This window comes from Parasteatoda tepidariorum, chromosome 7, assembly GCF_982258835.1.
Source record: "Parasteatoda tepidariorum strain Cologne lab strain chromosome 7, Ptep-v5.0, whole genome shotgun sequence".
Taxonomy (NCBI): Eukaryota; Metazoa; Arthropoda; class Arachnida; order Araneae; family Theridiidae; genus Parasteatoda; species Parasteatoda tepidariorum.
In genome coordinates, this window is record NC_141761.1 from 80,812,647 (window position 1) to 80,827,897 (window position 15,251).

A 15,251-nucleotide genomic window follows, 5' to 3' on the forward strand; every position below is an offset into this window, starting at 1 on the left:
TGTTTATTTTTTCAGTTGCTAACACTGGAAAGACTGAAACTTAGTATGTACCTATATTGCCCAAAAACAGTCAAAATGATTGGATTGTGAAAGAATATCTAATCTGTAGAGAAATTTGTTTAAAATTAATTTTTAATATTTTTTATATTATTTACAGTTATATAACAAGTTAATAGTAAATATTAACAATAAAAAAAATTATATGTTGTACAAAAAGTCACAAAATTCTCAGAAATTGTGTCATTATATACAACATTGTTTTTCTAATTGAAATTAAAAAGCAGTCAAAACGACATCCTTGAACAATCTAGTGTTAATATGGATAAAGTGATATATCGTTTTATCTAAAGATGGCTATTAAATTTGTAAAAAAAATATATAATCTATTAAACTCGCAAAAAATTAAATATTTTCCGTGTATTCTTAAAAATAAATACAATCACTTACAATTTGTACGATTCTAAGTATTTTCATGAAAGCCTAGAATCAATTTGCCTCACCAAAAAAAATTTTTTTTCATGTTCTTTCATCCATTTTTGAGTTAACTTAAGAAACCTAATTTCTGCTTTTTGAACAGTAGTTCAGTAACTTAGGTTTGAAAAAGATTTTGCGAACCATGTTTGCATTGACAGGAAAGCGATTAATGATCAACCGTGTCTTAGTGCTGTAATTGTTATTTTAGAAACAAAATTGTCCTAATATACTTAAAAATAATTGATTTCACTATTTTACAGTGACTTTTATTGAAAGTTAGGATGTATAGTACTTTTTTCCTTTCCCTCCCTCTAGAACGAAATAATGAAAAGCAATTGTGCACATCTAACTGTAAAGTAACAGAAAAAATTTATAACAGGTTATTTATAAATATAAACGAGGTGTTTCTTACCATTACTCCATACTACCGCAACTTCTTTTATAAAATGTGTCCAATATCAAAGTTCCTTTAACATTAGATTTTTTAATTTTTTTAATGATTTATTTTTGAAAATTAAAAAATATCTTACCAAAATTAAACTTGCCACTGGAAAATTATAAAATATTTGTCGGATCATGAAGTGCTTAATAACAGTATTAACAATAAAATCAATTCAATAAATTTCCACGTTTAATGAAAAATTACCTGGTTACATTGAAAACAAAGTTCATGTGTAAAAGAAAGAAGATTTGCCGCTTAATAGGATAAATAATAACCGAAAACCAACAATTAGTAATCAGTATAGTATACATCTGTTGCATCAAATTATTATATAAATACCTATGCATATACATAGTTTTATACTAATGCTTCCGGCCGTAGGTAGGAGCAATAACATTTTTGTATTTGACAACGTATACATCAATATATTAATTTAATAAATGCACCACAGATCTTTCGACGTAAGCGATTGTATGTTCCTCCCTTTTAAGGCTTGGGGATTTGCACACGCAGCTCGTATAGCTTTTGGCTGCTTTGTATTCAAAATCCAAGTCATCCTGCAATCACATCTTAGCTCATTTCCTGAAAAAAATTGATAAATATCGTTTAAAACTATATATCATTATACTTATAGGCTTGTATTCTTAAATTACAGAGGAAATATATATTAAAAATAAAAAAATGCCTCTTCAACAGCGAGTTATTATTCAATGTAAGTTAAGGCTCCACAATTTTAACACCAATGTTCTGGCAGTTCCAATGGGTCAGCATTGCTACCTAACCCATCTGTAGGCCCTGGTTTCATGAGATTTCTTAACAGATCTTAGATCTTTTTTATCGCTTATTTCAAACCCGCAATTTGTTTCTCTTTCCAAACTACAGTTTTTTTAATGACTTTTTACTTTATTTTTTGTCGAAATGTTCAAGTTTGAAAACGTTGTATATAACAGGGATCGCATAAATGCTGAGACAAATTTCTAGGATTTGTTAAGACACATCATCGGTATTAAAATTGCATTGGAATTGAAGCCCAGAAATGTCATCCTACACCGCTAAGGGCGCTTCCCGATTACGAACTGTTTCTTCCTGTGCTCTTCTAGGGAAATGCACCTAGCGACGAGTGATGACATTTCCAAGCAGGGATTCTATGAATTTTAATTCTAAGGATGTGCCCCAACTCCTCTAGAATTTTGTCGACATTTAGGTGAATCACAGTTATGTATAACGTTTTCAAACTTGTACATTACGACAAAAAGTAGACTAAAAAAAAGTCCTTTAAAAAAAGCTATATCTTGGAGAGAGAAACAGATTGCGGGTTTGAAATAAGCGATACGAAAGGATTTAAGATCTGTTAAAAATCTCATGCAACAGATACATGTCAGGACGTATTGTCTGTAATGGCTTGCACATTTCAATAAAAAATAGACCTGAAATGTCATTTGAAAAACTGCAACTTCAGGGGTAAAACTAATGTGTCAGATTCGGAATCCCCACTCAAGAATTTGCTGGATTAAGTATTTGTATAAATGCAACAAAAAATTTATTGCTTAATGTTTTTTGTATCCGTTTTAAGAGAGCATATTCAATATTACGCTTTCAAACGAAAATATGCCCTGTATTATGCGCATGATATTACACATTTATTTGCATTTTACTAAATGCAAACTAACGATTCGAGGATAACTAAAATATAATATATTTTGTACGCAATTGTATAAAAATATAATGTGTAAAATATTTTACCCATTGCTTCAAAAGTTTCCAATTGACTCCATATAGACGAAAATATCGTTTCTCCAATAACTAGTATTTTATTTCCACCAATGCTGAGATTTTCCAATTTCGGCATATTGCTAAACATATCGTCAGGTAACTGTTCAATTTCGTTGTGACTGGAAAGAAGCATTCACTACAAAGTTATACATTTTCATTATGAAGCAGTATAAATACATAAAGTGAAATTTTTAGCTATTTTTGCTGTCAAGTTAATCATATTTGATCAGAACTAACATTATATATTGAATGTTAGAATTAGGATGACATAAAGTATACAACCCAGCTAAAAATAAACTGCATATTTTTTTAAGAAAATTCAGTTCTGTTGAGACTTAAAAAGACTGTTGTGATTTAGACAATTCTAAAACAGAAGTTTTGAGCTCTAAGAACTACAAAATTATTACAATTTGTGAACTGCAATAATTTTAGAAAGGTACAACCTCAAACATTCTACAAGGAAAAGAAATTCTGATGAAATTACCGTGTTGTATGGTAAAAACATTTCTGGTAAAAAGAAAAAAAATCATAATTCTGGTAATGAAACTAAAATATTATGGTATTTAAACCATTTAAGTGGTAATTGTTCCATTCATAAATATAACGGTTTACTTAAATTACTAGTTTTCAATATACTGGTCCTTATTATCACACAACTAGTAAAAATACCAAACGGGAAAATAAAGTGAACCAAATAAATGGGTTTTTATGTCATACTCTATGGTGTGATAAAATTACAAAATTTTAGCATATTTATCAAATTTTGAAACATATTATAAAATGGTATTTTAGGGTTAATTTGACCAAAAGTATTACCAAAGTGCTTCGATAAAAATTAACGAGCTTTTATGTTGTTCCCATAGAGCCAGAAACCCGGTAAATTTTACAAATTTTACCGAAATCTTGTATTTTTGACTATTACTTTTTTCCTCAGTGTACAATAAATATATACAGTTTTATTAACCTCAAATCTGCAGTAAATATTCAGTTGTATTGACATTGGTGGGTATTTTATTTACGTAGCACTAGAGCTAAACAATGGACTATTGGCGACGGTCTGGGAAACATCCCTGAAGATGATCCGAAGACATGTCATCACAATTTTGACCCGCTGCAAAGGGGTGGAGTCAGGTTGAGGTTGAGTTTTGTCAAATAAAATAAACCATTGAATGGGACTTCACTAGTTTATCTGGTGATGCCATCTATAGTCAGAGATGGGAAATACTGGAAATACTTTTTTTAGCTCTGCAGTGCTGCCATCTATGCCTGAATACGAGATTTGTATCCTAATAGTTCAGATCTCCGATTGGAGAGCGCAGGACACTTGAAACTCTTCATGTGTTGAGGAAATGTAAGAAACATTGTGTTGTCAAAGCTGGAATTCGAACCCAATTTAGTTGGTCATGAAATTGATAGATTCACCCTCCTGGCTACAGTATATTCTCAGTTGCAAAGAGCTAAGCGGCTTTATAATGTGAACCCAATTGCGCGGATGAAATTCTGGTTGCTTAACAGTATAATGTGAAAATGGTAAATAACAAATTTTCTCACGGCTAAAAGTTTGAATATCATCATTTTTTTTATAGTTATTTAAGTAATTTGGTTGAATATGTTAAAATACAAATTGAATAAGTTGTTGTTTAATCATTTTTCTGAGATTTAACTTATGATTAAAGCCAATTCTTGTCTTATACGTTGTTTGCCTCAGTTTCTAGAATTGTCGTTCTTTTTTTAAATTTTTATAATGTATTTTATTTAAAAAAAAGAGAAGTTTATAAGTCTCTAATCATTTATGTTTAAGTGAAAATACTGTTAACATATTTTTTTAAGCAAAGTTATTTCTTTAATTTTAAAAGATTAATCTTTACATAATAAAAGAAATTTTCCTTAGATGATATAAAATTATTTAAGACAAATTTCAAAAACAGTCAAAAATTTATGAATGAAAATTATGAAGAGGTTTATCAATTAAGCCAAAAAAATCTGAAAATAAATATTCATATTTCAATTCAGTAAACTCATATGATGTGAAGTTGTTTGAAATCCGAATTATTAAATTTAATTTATTTGGATTCGACAACATAATAAGTCCGATTTTGATTCTGAAATAGCTTTAGTTTAGCATGAATTCGAACAAAAAAAAATTCATAAATTTACATTTTGCTATAATATTGTTTTCACCATAACTTTGAGTAAAAGTAATTTCTTCAAGTCAAAAATAAAAAAATATATATAATAAATCTAAAATTTTGAAACATTTAAATGCTTAACTTAAAGAAAATTTTAAAATAATTAAATTGAGTAGAAATGTTACTTAAAAATTTTCAATGCTTCAGAATATTAAAATAACTAAAATTATGCTAAATATGTATTTTACATATATATTATTTATAAAGATTGTGTGCGTTATCTTCATCCTCAATCTATCTTTAGAATATTTAGAATACTTACAAAAATCTAAGAAATTAATAATCAGTTAATATTCGATCAAGAATAAAAATCAAAGACTTTATAAATAGTTCAAAAACTATTAACGAGGAAAGCGAGTTTTAAGACGTCAAAATTCGTTTGATTGCTTGAAAGATCTCTTTTACAACAATGCAAAATAGCCGCAGTTTTTCTACAGATACATCAGAAAAGACCGCTCTAATGACCAAACTACAGGGACCATATTTCCCACATATCCAACTAAAAAAAGGGATGTTTATTCAGCGAAAGTACGTTTCTGTGTCAGGTTTCATAATTTAAAATATCGTCTGTACTAATTAATTATCATATTTGAAGTCACCCCTTCGAACTATTAAGATTGAGTCCTATAACCTGAAGATCTGATCAAACGTTATTCAGGGTGGCCCGTTTTTTATTTATCGCACTATACAATTCAAAATTAATTGTGCTTTACTTTTATATAAAACTCACTTAAAAAAAAACAAGCAAAAACAAAATATACGGACTTACTTTAAATCTATATGTATAAGTTCTGGTGCAGGATTAGGAATCATTGTTCTCTTCAATATCGATATTTTATTATTTTTGAGTACAACAATCATTAGTTTCTCGCAGTTAGAGAAGGCTTTATCATCAATGAAATTAATTTTATTTTCCGCAAAACTAACCGTTTTCAAATTTTCCAAATTTATCTTTCCCATATCTTCAATGTTCTCCAAAGCGCCATTTTCTATTTCTAATGTACTTAGTTTTTTCAACTTCCGAAACATGGACCAGTCCCATTCACTCAAGAAATCACAATTCTCCATTCGAAAAATCTCCAAATGGTCTTCCAAACCCTCAAAAGCCACATCTGTATCTGTCAGAGCCCTCAAAGTGGAGTCTTTAATTTCTAATTCGACGAACTTTAACCCCTTAAATGCACCTGAAGATATGTAATTGAAAGCTGAATCCTGAATGGTAATTGAATAGATGTAATTTTTTCCAATTAGTGATTTGGCTGAAGTTGTCAATTCTTGATCATTTTCCAGCTTGGAACAAGTGATGTAAGCGCTACCCTCTACTTCTGGCCCATCACAAATGCAAGGGAGCAAATCTTCTTTCCTAGGACATGCATTTGCACTTAACAAAAATAATAATAATGATAAGATTAGTGTATTGTACTTCATTATTCGTCTCTTTCTTGAGTAAAATAAGATCAAAATTAAGAAGCTATTAAACAATGTTTGTATTGTTTATTTTCTTTTATCTGTGCCGAAAAAAATGTGCCATTTTGTCAGATAAGTTCGAACACCTGATCATTTTCCCATGATCATTTTTACGCAATTCGTCAATTTTTCGTATCTGATAATAGACCGTTCTGGTACTTTTTCTCATTTATTTATGCACATTATTACAATTACGTTACTTTCTTTATTCTTTAGAACACTTAAAACCTTTTCATAGAGTTTTTAAGAACCGTTGATATCTGATAAATATATGTTTTATTATTATTGTATAAATGTGTACTCTATTAATAGTTTTATTTTTATCTGTTACATTAATAAATAAAAAAACATTTGAAGTTCAATTCTTTAAATAACAAGCTTTTTTTAATGCATTTAAATTATTTTCACACTGAACAAGAGCAAACTCTTTTATATGACTTTTCTCATTTTAAATCAAAAAAACTCTTGAAAAAAACTTATAATTTTTATTTTATAAAACTTTTATACGCATGTAAAATCTAGTCTGAAAATCGATGACTCTTTTTCTTTAAGTTGAACAACAACCGAGAGTTGAAACAAACGTAACTACAAGATGAACAGAAAAAAAATTATGTAAACTATTACATAAACATTTCCACAAAGGATAACGTATGAGTCGTGGTAGCTCAGGGGATAGAGCGTTTTCCTTCCAATGAACCTAGTTCGAATCCTAGTGATAGTTGGTTGATACGAATTCTGCCCCCGACCACTGTGCAGGCATAAAATATCCTCAGTGGTAAACGGATCATGAGTTAGGAGTCTCCTTCCCGTCAGAGTAACCATGGGAAGTGTTCATAGTTTCCCTTTCCATGTAACGCAAATGTGAGTTAGTTCCATCAAAAAGTCCCACAAAGACAAATTTCTCCAAAAACTAGATCCAACAGTTCCCTTGTCTTCTGGATTGGGTTCAAAATTACATGGCTGCGTAGTTGAACATTAGTAGTCATATACCCAAAATTAGGTTGGCTGTCCAACAAAGGTTATAACAAACTAAAATAAAATAAGTAAAAAAGGATAAGTTATGTTACAAAAATAAATCTTCTAACGCTTTACAGAGTTGAAATTCAAATCACAGATTTGAGTTAACATTCAACACTTTTCATCTTCCGAACTTGATTTTTGGAGGTCATTCTATGCTTCGAAAAATTCTAATAATTTAGTTGATGATCTTGCTAGTATTCCACCATTTCTCAATATTTGGAAATCAATTTTAATTTCATATGTTGCACCCTGGGACTCCAGCCAAATTTTCTCACACCTCTTTCTTATCTCAATTTTTATTTTCTTGTTCAAACTTGTTCATCTGTCCTTATAAAAAGTTGAGTCAAAATAATAAGAAGAACTGCATTCATAATTTGCTTTTGTCCAATTTTGCATAGTTGAAAAGTAATAATATTTTACCTATAATGAAACAACGAACCAAAATCTAAATGAATTTTAGACATATATTACAAAATTTTTAAAAAACTGCGATTTTATAACTAAGATTGGTTAAACTACTTTACACTTGTTTGTCTCTTTACTTACTCTACCATTATTCGGTGCTTAGACACTGCGGAAAGTTCTTGTTTATAGAGCTGAAACTATAGTATGTCCCTAAGCGTGTGCTTTGTCCATTTATGTACTTTCATCTGTTCTTTAAGCGGGCTGTTTTTCGCTTTAACATAAATATTTTGCTATCCGGCTTCTTCGAATAACTGAAGATGCGGAACTCCCGAAACTATAGGCCATATCATCTTTCTATACCCTCCCTACGAATATCAAAAAATACAAAAATAGTTAGTTAATTCACACGTTGTAAAATCATTAATAATAATATTTCCCTTTGAATTTTATTTTTGTTTACATACACACCACGAAAACTTTAAATATAGCTGTGAACTGCCAAATAATACATTAAAACAAACAAAAATAACTACATAATAAAAGCCATCACAACATAAAATCGAAACCATCAAAAAATATCATGAACAATAAGCAACTGGCTACGCTAGAAACAGTTTTATATGAAAATAAGAAGTGTCAAAAATATTTTTCATGAACTAAGACTCATTAGAAAAATTAGTGCATGCTGTAGAATTATTTCCTTTTATAAATATTGATATCCAAATTGATCCTATCATAAACATTTTTTTATAATATTGATTTCCACAATTGAAATATTCTTATAATATGTCTTGATGTCCATATATAAAATATTATTACAATATTGATGTTATGAATGGAAATTGAATCAATATGAAGTAACTATTTAAAACTGTAAGCAATATTAGAAATTAATTTATCTATTTGACAGAAACATTTAACAAGTATTTACAGTAATCAAAAATAGAAATGAATTTTAAAAAAACAAGCTTGTAGCTAGAATGATTACTTAGCGAAATAATTGGGATTCAATTTTATCTTAATAGAATTGGGTACACAACATACGAGTCCAAATAAGTGTGTTAATACAGTAAAAAAAGTTTTATCAGTTTATTGAATTTTTCCTTTTGATGTATTAAGCTGTTTAGAGTCAAAAACCAATAATGGTTGTATAGCATTCGTAGGGGTAGACGGACGTAGCGAGTTGTCTTAGTATCTAATAAATGCACCACAAATCTTTTGATGTAAGGGACGATACGCTCTTTCCCTTTAAGACTTGAGGATTAGCACATGTAGCTCGAAGAGTATTTGGCTGTTTTAATTGCAAAATCCAAGTCATTCTGCAGTCACATCTAAGCTCATTTTCTAAAAAGAAAAAAAAATTAAATTATTTATAACTGCATTAAATTACTTAACACTTTTTAAAGTGTGTAACTCTATCGACTTACAAAATTATTTAAAAAGAAATTATAAAACACAAAAGAGGCAAATTTGGCAGGAGCATTAAGAAGTCTTTGAAAAATGCAAAAGAAATTTAAATGATATCAATTAAAAGTTTAAATCATAAAGAGCTATAAAAAGTTGGGTCAAAAAAATAAAGAGAACTTGATTCAAAATTTTCTTTTGTCCAATTTTCAATAATTGCGGAGTATTAATATTTTAACTATTATGAAACAACGAACCAAAATCTAAATGAATTATAAACATATATTACAAAAGTTTTTTTAACTATGATTTCAAGGAAGTAAATTCTAGGCGAAGGGGGACAGGATTTTGAAGTTAACGTAAGTTCAGTAAGAACGTGATGCGTATTAAATATAACAAAATAAGTATTATTTTTTCTTAAGTTCACTTTAAAATTTCAGATAATTTCATGCTTTTGAGTTTAGTGCCTGTTCATGTCGAAAAATGTCTTAAGTTTGGTGATAAAATGAAAACACATTTTACTTGCGAAATTTAGGAATCAATTTTATCTTGTATTGATATCAGGTATGCAGGTTGAGTTAAAATATAAGCTCTCTAGCTTATTGAAATTTGGTCAAAATTTGGATTGATGATTGATTCTATTTTTAAAACTTCTGCGTAGGGTAGATAAAAAATTATTGAAATTGGTATTTTCATTCAGTATGAAACTGCTGTTGAGTTTTTCAACATTCTATCTAGACAGAAAACTTCTAAGTTTCAATTGACAATAAATTCCGTTGTGGACGTGTGTATTGCTTTCAATATCAGATTCTCCGTTGATACATCACAACTTCAAATCTATTTTCTCAAAATCAAATTTATTAAACTATTAAATGTCATGGTGTAATTTCTAAATAGTATTAAATTTTAAATATCATAATACCAGCGGAAAAATTAATAGAATAGATTTTTTTTTAGAAAAATTCAAAAAATAAAACAAAAATTAAAAGTTTGTATTATGCAAGGAAAAAAATTTTTTTTAATTATTTTGCTGAAATATTGATCTGAAGCGAGTTAGTAAGGAACCACGAAATCAAAAAAAAATTTCATTTTAAAACATAAAATTAGTTTTCGTTAACAACAAGGAGCTTGGTATTTGTCGCCATTAGTAAAATGTGAAAAAAAAATTCACTTAAAATTAATGTAAGTCAGACATAAATCAAAATAAATCGTTCATGTTATCTTTAGAAAGAGATGTGTAAATATTTTATTTCACAGTCTTTAAAAAAGGACTGAGAGGAAATATCAGTTATCAAAGACATGAACGTAACATGCGAATTTATATCAACAAAAAGGAATACGACGGATTTTTCGCATTTTCTTTGCTCCTTGTTTTTTTTAATTGCCATGTCCAAAAGCTTTTAAATTCATTTTCATATTTCATTTCGAGAAGCAAAGTTGTTTTTTTTAGAGAAAAAAAGAAAACTCTGGATGGAAATCTACTTGATCTACAAATTTATTGGATTGTTAAAAAATAACATTTTTTAATTTAACTCCACATAATTTCTACTTCTTATTGATTTAAAAGACATATCGCATTGTTAAAGGCTTTAAAAAATTTGGAAATAGTAACCAAATTAAAAAATCAGCTGTGTAATAAACGAAATGCGCAATTATAATTAAGGAATTAAAATTTTCAGATTACTTTACCAAATGCTTCAAAGTTATCCAATTGTCTCCATACAAGTGAAAAGACTTTCTCGTTAAGAACCAATATTTTATTTCCTCCAACACTAAGATTTTTCAATTTTGGCATATTACTGAATATATCATCTGGTAGCTGTCCAATCTCGTTATAACTGAAAAAGAAAGTCAACAATAAAATTACGTGAAAGCATGCTTTAATACTAAGCCCATCTTGCTCATTTCGAGAAATGGAACTTCAATTCTAAAGTATCTTGTGTGGTTTATAGTTTCTTCAGTTTTGTAACAAGTTGTGTACAAGTAGAATAAATAGATTTGACAATTTTTTTTCACCCGAGAGCAAACAAAAAGTCGCCAAACAATAAAAACCACCGCCAACTTTTTTTTTTTCATTTTTTTTAATTTATTTATTTTTTTAACCATATAAATATTAAATATAATGAAATAAAAAAATAATTAAATTTTTTTGAGCCCGGGTAACCGAAAATTACAAGACTGACTTGTATGAACATGAAGCTAAGCCTAATTCCGTTTTTTATTAAGTAGAATTGGACCACGATACAAATAAGTCCTGTATACGAGTATATTAATATACATATACTCGTATTATAATGCACACCATGTTGCATTCAAATACTAAATTCAGTCTGTTCCTAAAATATTTTGTATCACTTATGAACTAAAATACTCCCTTCCAAATCGTATTTTACATAAAAGTAGCTTAAGCAAATGGTATTATGTGCAGAAACACCCTTTGCTTAACACAGTATCTGAGTTCAATAATTCTGATATTACGTACAATTTTCAGCTTTCACCATATCTTCACAAAATTACACGTAGGTAAAAGGAAAATTAATAGACACAACATCATTAAGGATATAGTATTAGACTTAACAGGTTAATTTGTATTAAGAGATCATTTTCAACATTAAAATAACAAACAATACTGGAATTCCAGCGGTTTCTGATCAGCATGAATTCCGCAGCCAGCTTGCACCAACCACAGTGCTGACGTAAAATATCCTCAGTGGTAGACAGATCATGGGTTACAGTCCCCTTGCCGTCAGGCTAACCATGGGAGGTTTTCATGATTTTCCTCCCTATGTAATGCAAATGCGGGTTAATTTCATTAAAAAGATCTCCACGAAGTCAAATTTCTACCAATACTTGATCTAGGAGTTTCCTGCTCTTTTAGATTGGGTTCAAAATTGCAAGGCTACGGAGTTGAACATTAGTAGTCGTAAACCCGAAAATTGGTTCTGCTGATCAACAGCGGTTATGGAATAAAATAAAAACAATGCTGGAATTTTTGCTTAAAAATATTTTGAACATAAAGTAAAGTTTGCACATAATAAGAGAACTTTGTTTAAAGAAATATAGAAGGCAAATGCAATAATGAAAATTTTCTCCAGCTGTAATGAAATGTCTATATTCAACTTATGCACTTTTTTGCACCAGTTCCAAACGCCTGATATCACAAAACTTATATATACTTATATAATATATTGACTTATTCTCAACGGTAGGGGGCAGTAATTTTCGAAGTTCCGGTAGAGGACTTGCTTGTATTGATTTTTATTTCTTTTTTTAGCATCGTCTTTTGACTTATTTTTTTAATACAATTATTTGTTTTGATGTCAAAAATTTTGTGTCAGTTGCTCTGCTTTCTGAAGGGTTTGCTTATTTTTTTAGATTAGATGGTAAATACGAAATCGTGATTTCTCTCCTTATGCTTTAATAAGCAGACGAAATTGCCCAAGTTCTGAATATTTTTAAATTTTCCCACAACCCCTTTTAAAAAGAAGAAATTCAGAAAACAAAGTATGCTGAACTTACTTTAAATTTATTTCCTGAAGCTCCGATGCAGGATTAGGAAACATTGTTCTCTTCAGTGTAGAGATATTGTTATCATTAAGAAAAACATGCACCAATTTTTTGTTGTCTGAAAAAGCATCATCATGTATGAAATCAATTCTATTTCCAGGAAAACTTAGTCTCTTCAAATTTGACAAATTTATCTTTCCCAGATCTTCAATGCTTTCAAGAGCACCATGTTTGATTTCAAGCGTATTTAATTTTTTCAAATTTCGAAATATAGACCAGTCCCATTGGCTTAAAAGCACGCATTTATCCATTTTTAAAGTCTCTAGGTGTTCTTCCAAGCCTTTAAAAGCAACATCTGAATCTGTTAAAGCCATTAGAGTTGAATCTCTAATTTCCAACTCTGCGAACTTTAGTCCTTTAAAGGTATCTGAAGCTATGTAATTAAATGCCGAATCTTGAATGACAATGGAATTGACGTAACTCTTACCAATTAATGATTTGGCGGATCTTAGTAAATCCTGATCGTTTTCTAGCTTGACGCAAGTGACGGAAGCACTATTCCCTGATGTCTGCCAATCACAAGTACAAGGATACAAGTCCTCTTTTCTAGGACATGCATTAGTACTTAAGCAAAATAAGAATAGAATTATTGTACTGTACTTCATTATTGTTTTCATTTGTTAAAGCAGATGAAGAATAAAAAGCTTTCAAACAATATTTGTAAGATATATTACTTTTATCAGATAAGTTTCAAATCTTTTTTTCTCGATCTTCTACGCAACTCTGTATTTTTAATGTGATTGATAACAAATTATCGCGATAACATTTCTACTATTTTTATAGAAAATAGCGTATTTTTATTGTTTTGTAAACACAATTCCTTTCCTCGTTTTTTTTCATTGAAAAAAAATATTCAAAACTTTTTTACCTTTAAGGAACTTACTGGTGCAAAGAAAATGTAAAATTTTTCAATAAAAAAATTTTCAATTTTTCGTCCGAATATTTGTATGAAAAAATAATTCGCAACTGTTGTTACATAGTTTTTTGCAGTCAATTATTCCAGTTTTTATTTGTTTTATGAACTCATTCGACCATTCACTGATTCACTTTTCCCCTTATTTAATAAATATATAAATCACTAATACATCGATTCATTTTTTAGCCGATTTCCTGCCTCATCCATTCTATGATTCCCAATTTCTCCAATTAACGAATTTAATTATGTTCAAACTGAATCTCTGATTCTCCTGCTTTTTCCCCTCAATCATTTTTTTTTTTTAATCGCTTTGTCAAAAATCATTTAAACTAACGGTTTGCATGGAAACCCACTGCTCAATCAAAAAATATTAAATGACGTTTGCTATTAAATCAAAATCGCTAATATACATAATTAATTAATTTTTTTATATAGGGCTTCTACTCCCTGTTCACTGCTACTCGTCAGTCCCTCAAAATAATTATTTCTTACCCACAATTCTCTGCAGTTTCACCACGCACATAATAACTACTTTACTTTTATTATTTGTTTATTTATTACTTTTAAACAATTTAGATTGGATAAGAGCCTATGCTATCACCTGTTATTTGAAATCTGACAAAATTGTTTCTTTTTTTTTTATATATTTATTGTGACTCCCAATCTAATTTTTTCAAATTATTTCTTTTTCGTATTTTATTATGTCTTTATTATTAAAAAGTTATATCTGTTACTATATCTGTTACCATTTTATTCAAATAATTAAAAAAAATAATTCTATGTTCGTTTCCAACTTTATTCTATGAGCGTTAAAGTAGACTGTAAAAAATAATTGTACATTTCTCACAGGAAAAACATATTTCTTACAGAAAATAACTGATTTTTTCTGTTTTTATCCGTTTTTCGCGAATTACAAAAATTACCCGTTCTTTCTTCAAACTTTTTCTGTATATTTGAAGTTTTAAAGCTGTTTTGTTGAGAAAACGGTTTTTCTCTGTTTTTCAACCTAAGCATAAACAGATTAAAACTGTCAATTCAAATTCTAGTTTTTGGTATGCAGTTTTGCTTACCATTGGATAACTCTATTTTTGTTTTCGTTTTTTTTCAAATCGTTTCATGGTAAATTATAATATGTGTGCTTACTTTTAAGCAATTACTTTATGGTTTTGAACATTATATAAAAAAACTGTGATTTGATTTTATCGAAAAAAATTTTACTTTACCTAATTATCATGTTATTTTAGATATAATTGTTTTGGTAAGTTACTTTGCCTGAAATTTTTAAACGGGTGAGCCACTACCATTTTAAATGTTTTTTCACTTAAATATTATTTCAAGAGGGGAGAGTGGGGTCAATTGCAACAGGGTACGATTGTGACAGAGCGAAAATTTCGAGTGACGGGATCTAGATTTGGTTCCTAGGTGGCGCACAAGGTGTATTTAATAAATCTACGTGTACACCCCTCCTGGAAACCATTTTTATGTACTTTTGAAAGAGTTTCACCAAAGATATTTTCACACTACGTAAGTACTTTTTTTGGTATTAGAATATTATATTGTAACAAAGTAATTTTGCTAAAACAAATAAAAATTA

The 15,251-nt window shown here is 29.0% G+C and overlaps 1 protein-coding gene across 1 annotated transcript; it reads right to left on the minus strand.

The window, feature by feature from the left end:
- Positions 1-1,215: 1,215 nt before the first annotated feature.
- Positions 1,216-13,448, minus strand: LOC107444837 (uncharacterized). The gene is made up of 6 exons (XM_016059069.5): positions 12,694-13,448; positions 10,864-11,012; positions 8,971-9,114; positions 5,648-6,362; positions 2,660-2,808; positions 1,216-1,498 (listed from the first exon to the last, which is right to left on the minus strand). Exons 1-6 carry the CDS (start codon positions 13,356-13,358, stop codon positions 1,350-1,352), a joined length of 1,971 nt encoding a protein of 656 aa, XP_015914555.2. The 5' UTR covers positions 13,359-13,448; the 3' UTR covers positions 1,216-1,349.
- Positions 13,449-15,251: the final 1,803 nt, after the last annotated feature.

Excerpts from the sequence above, each read along its gene's own strand:
- LOC107444837 (XM_016059069.5), bottom strand. The coding sequence starts at position 13,358 with ATGAAAACAATAATGAAGTACAGTACAATAATTCTATTCTTATTTTGC. Across the intron at positions 11,013-12,693 it reads CTTCAGGAAATAAATTTAAA|TTATAACGAGATTGGACAGC; the intron begins GTAAGTTCAGCA and ends TTTCTTTTTCAG. Across the intron at positions 6,363-8,970 it reads AAAAGATTTGTGGTGCATTT|CATTGTTTAATAGCTTCTTA; the intron begins ATTAGATACTAA and ends AAACAATACAAA.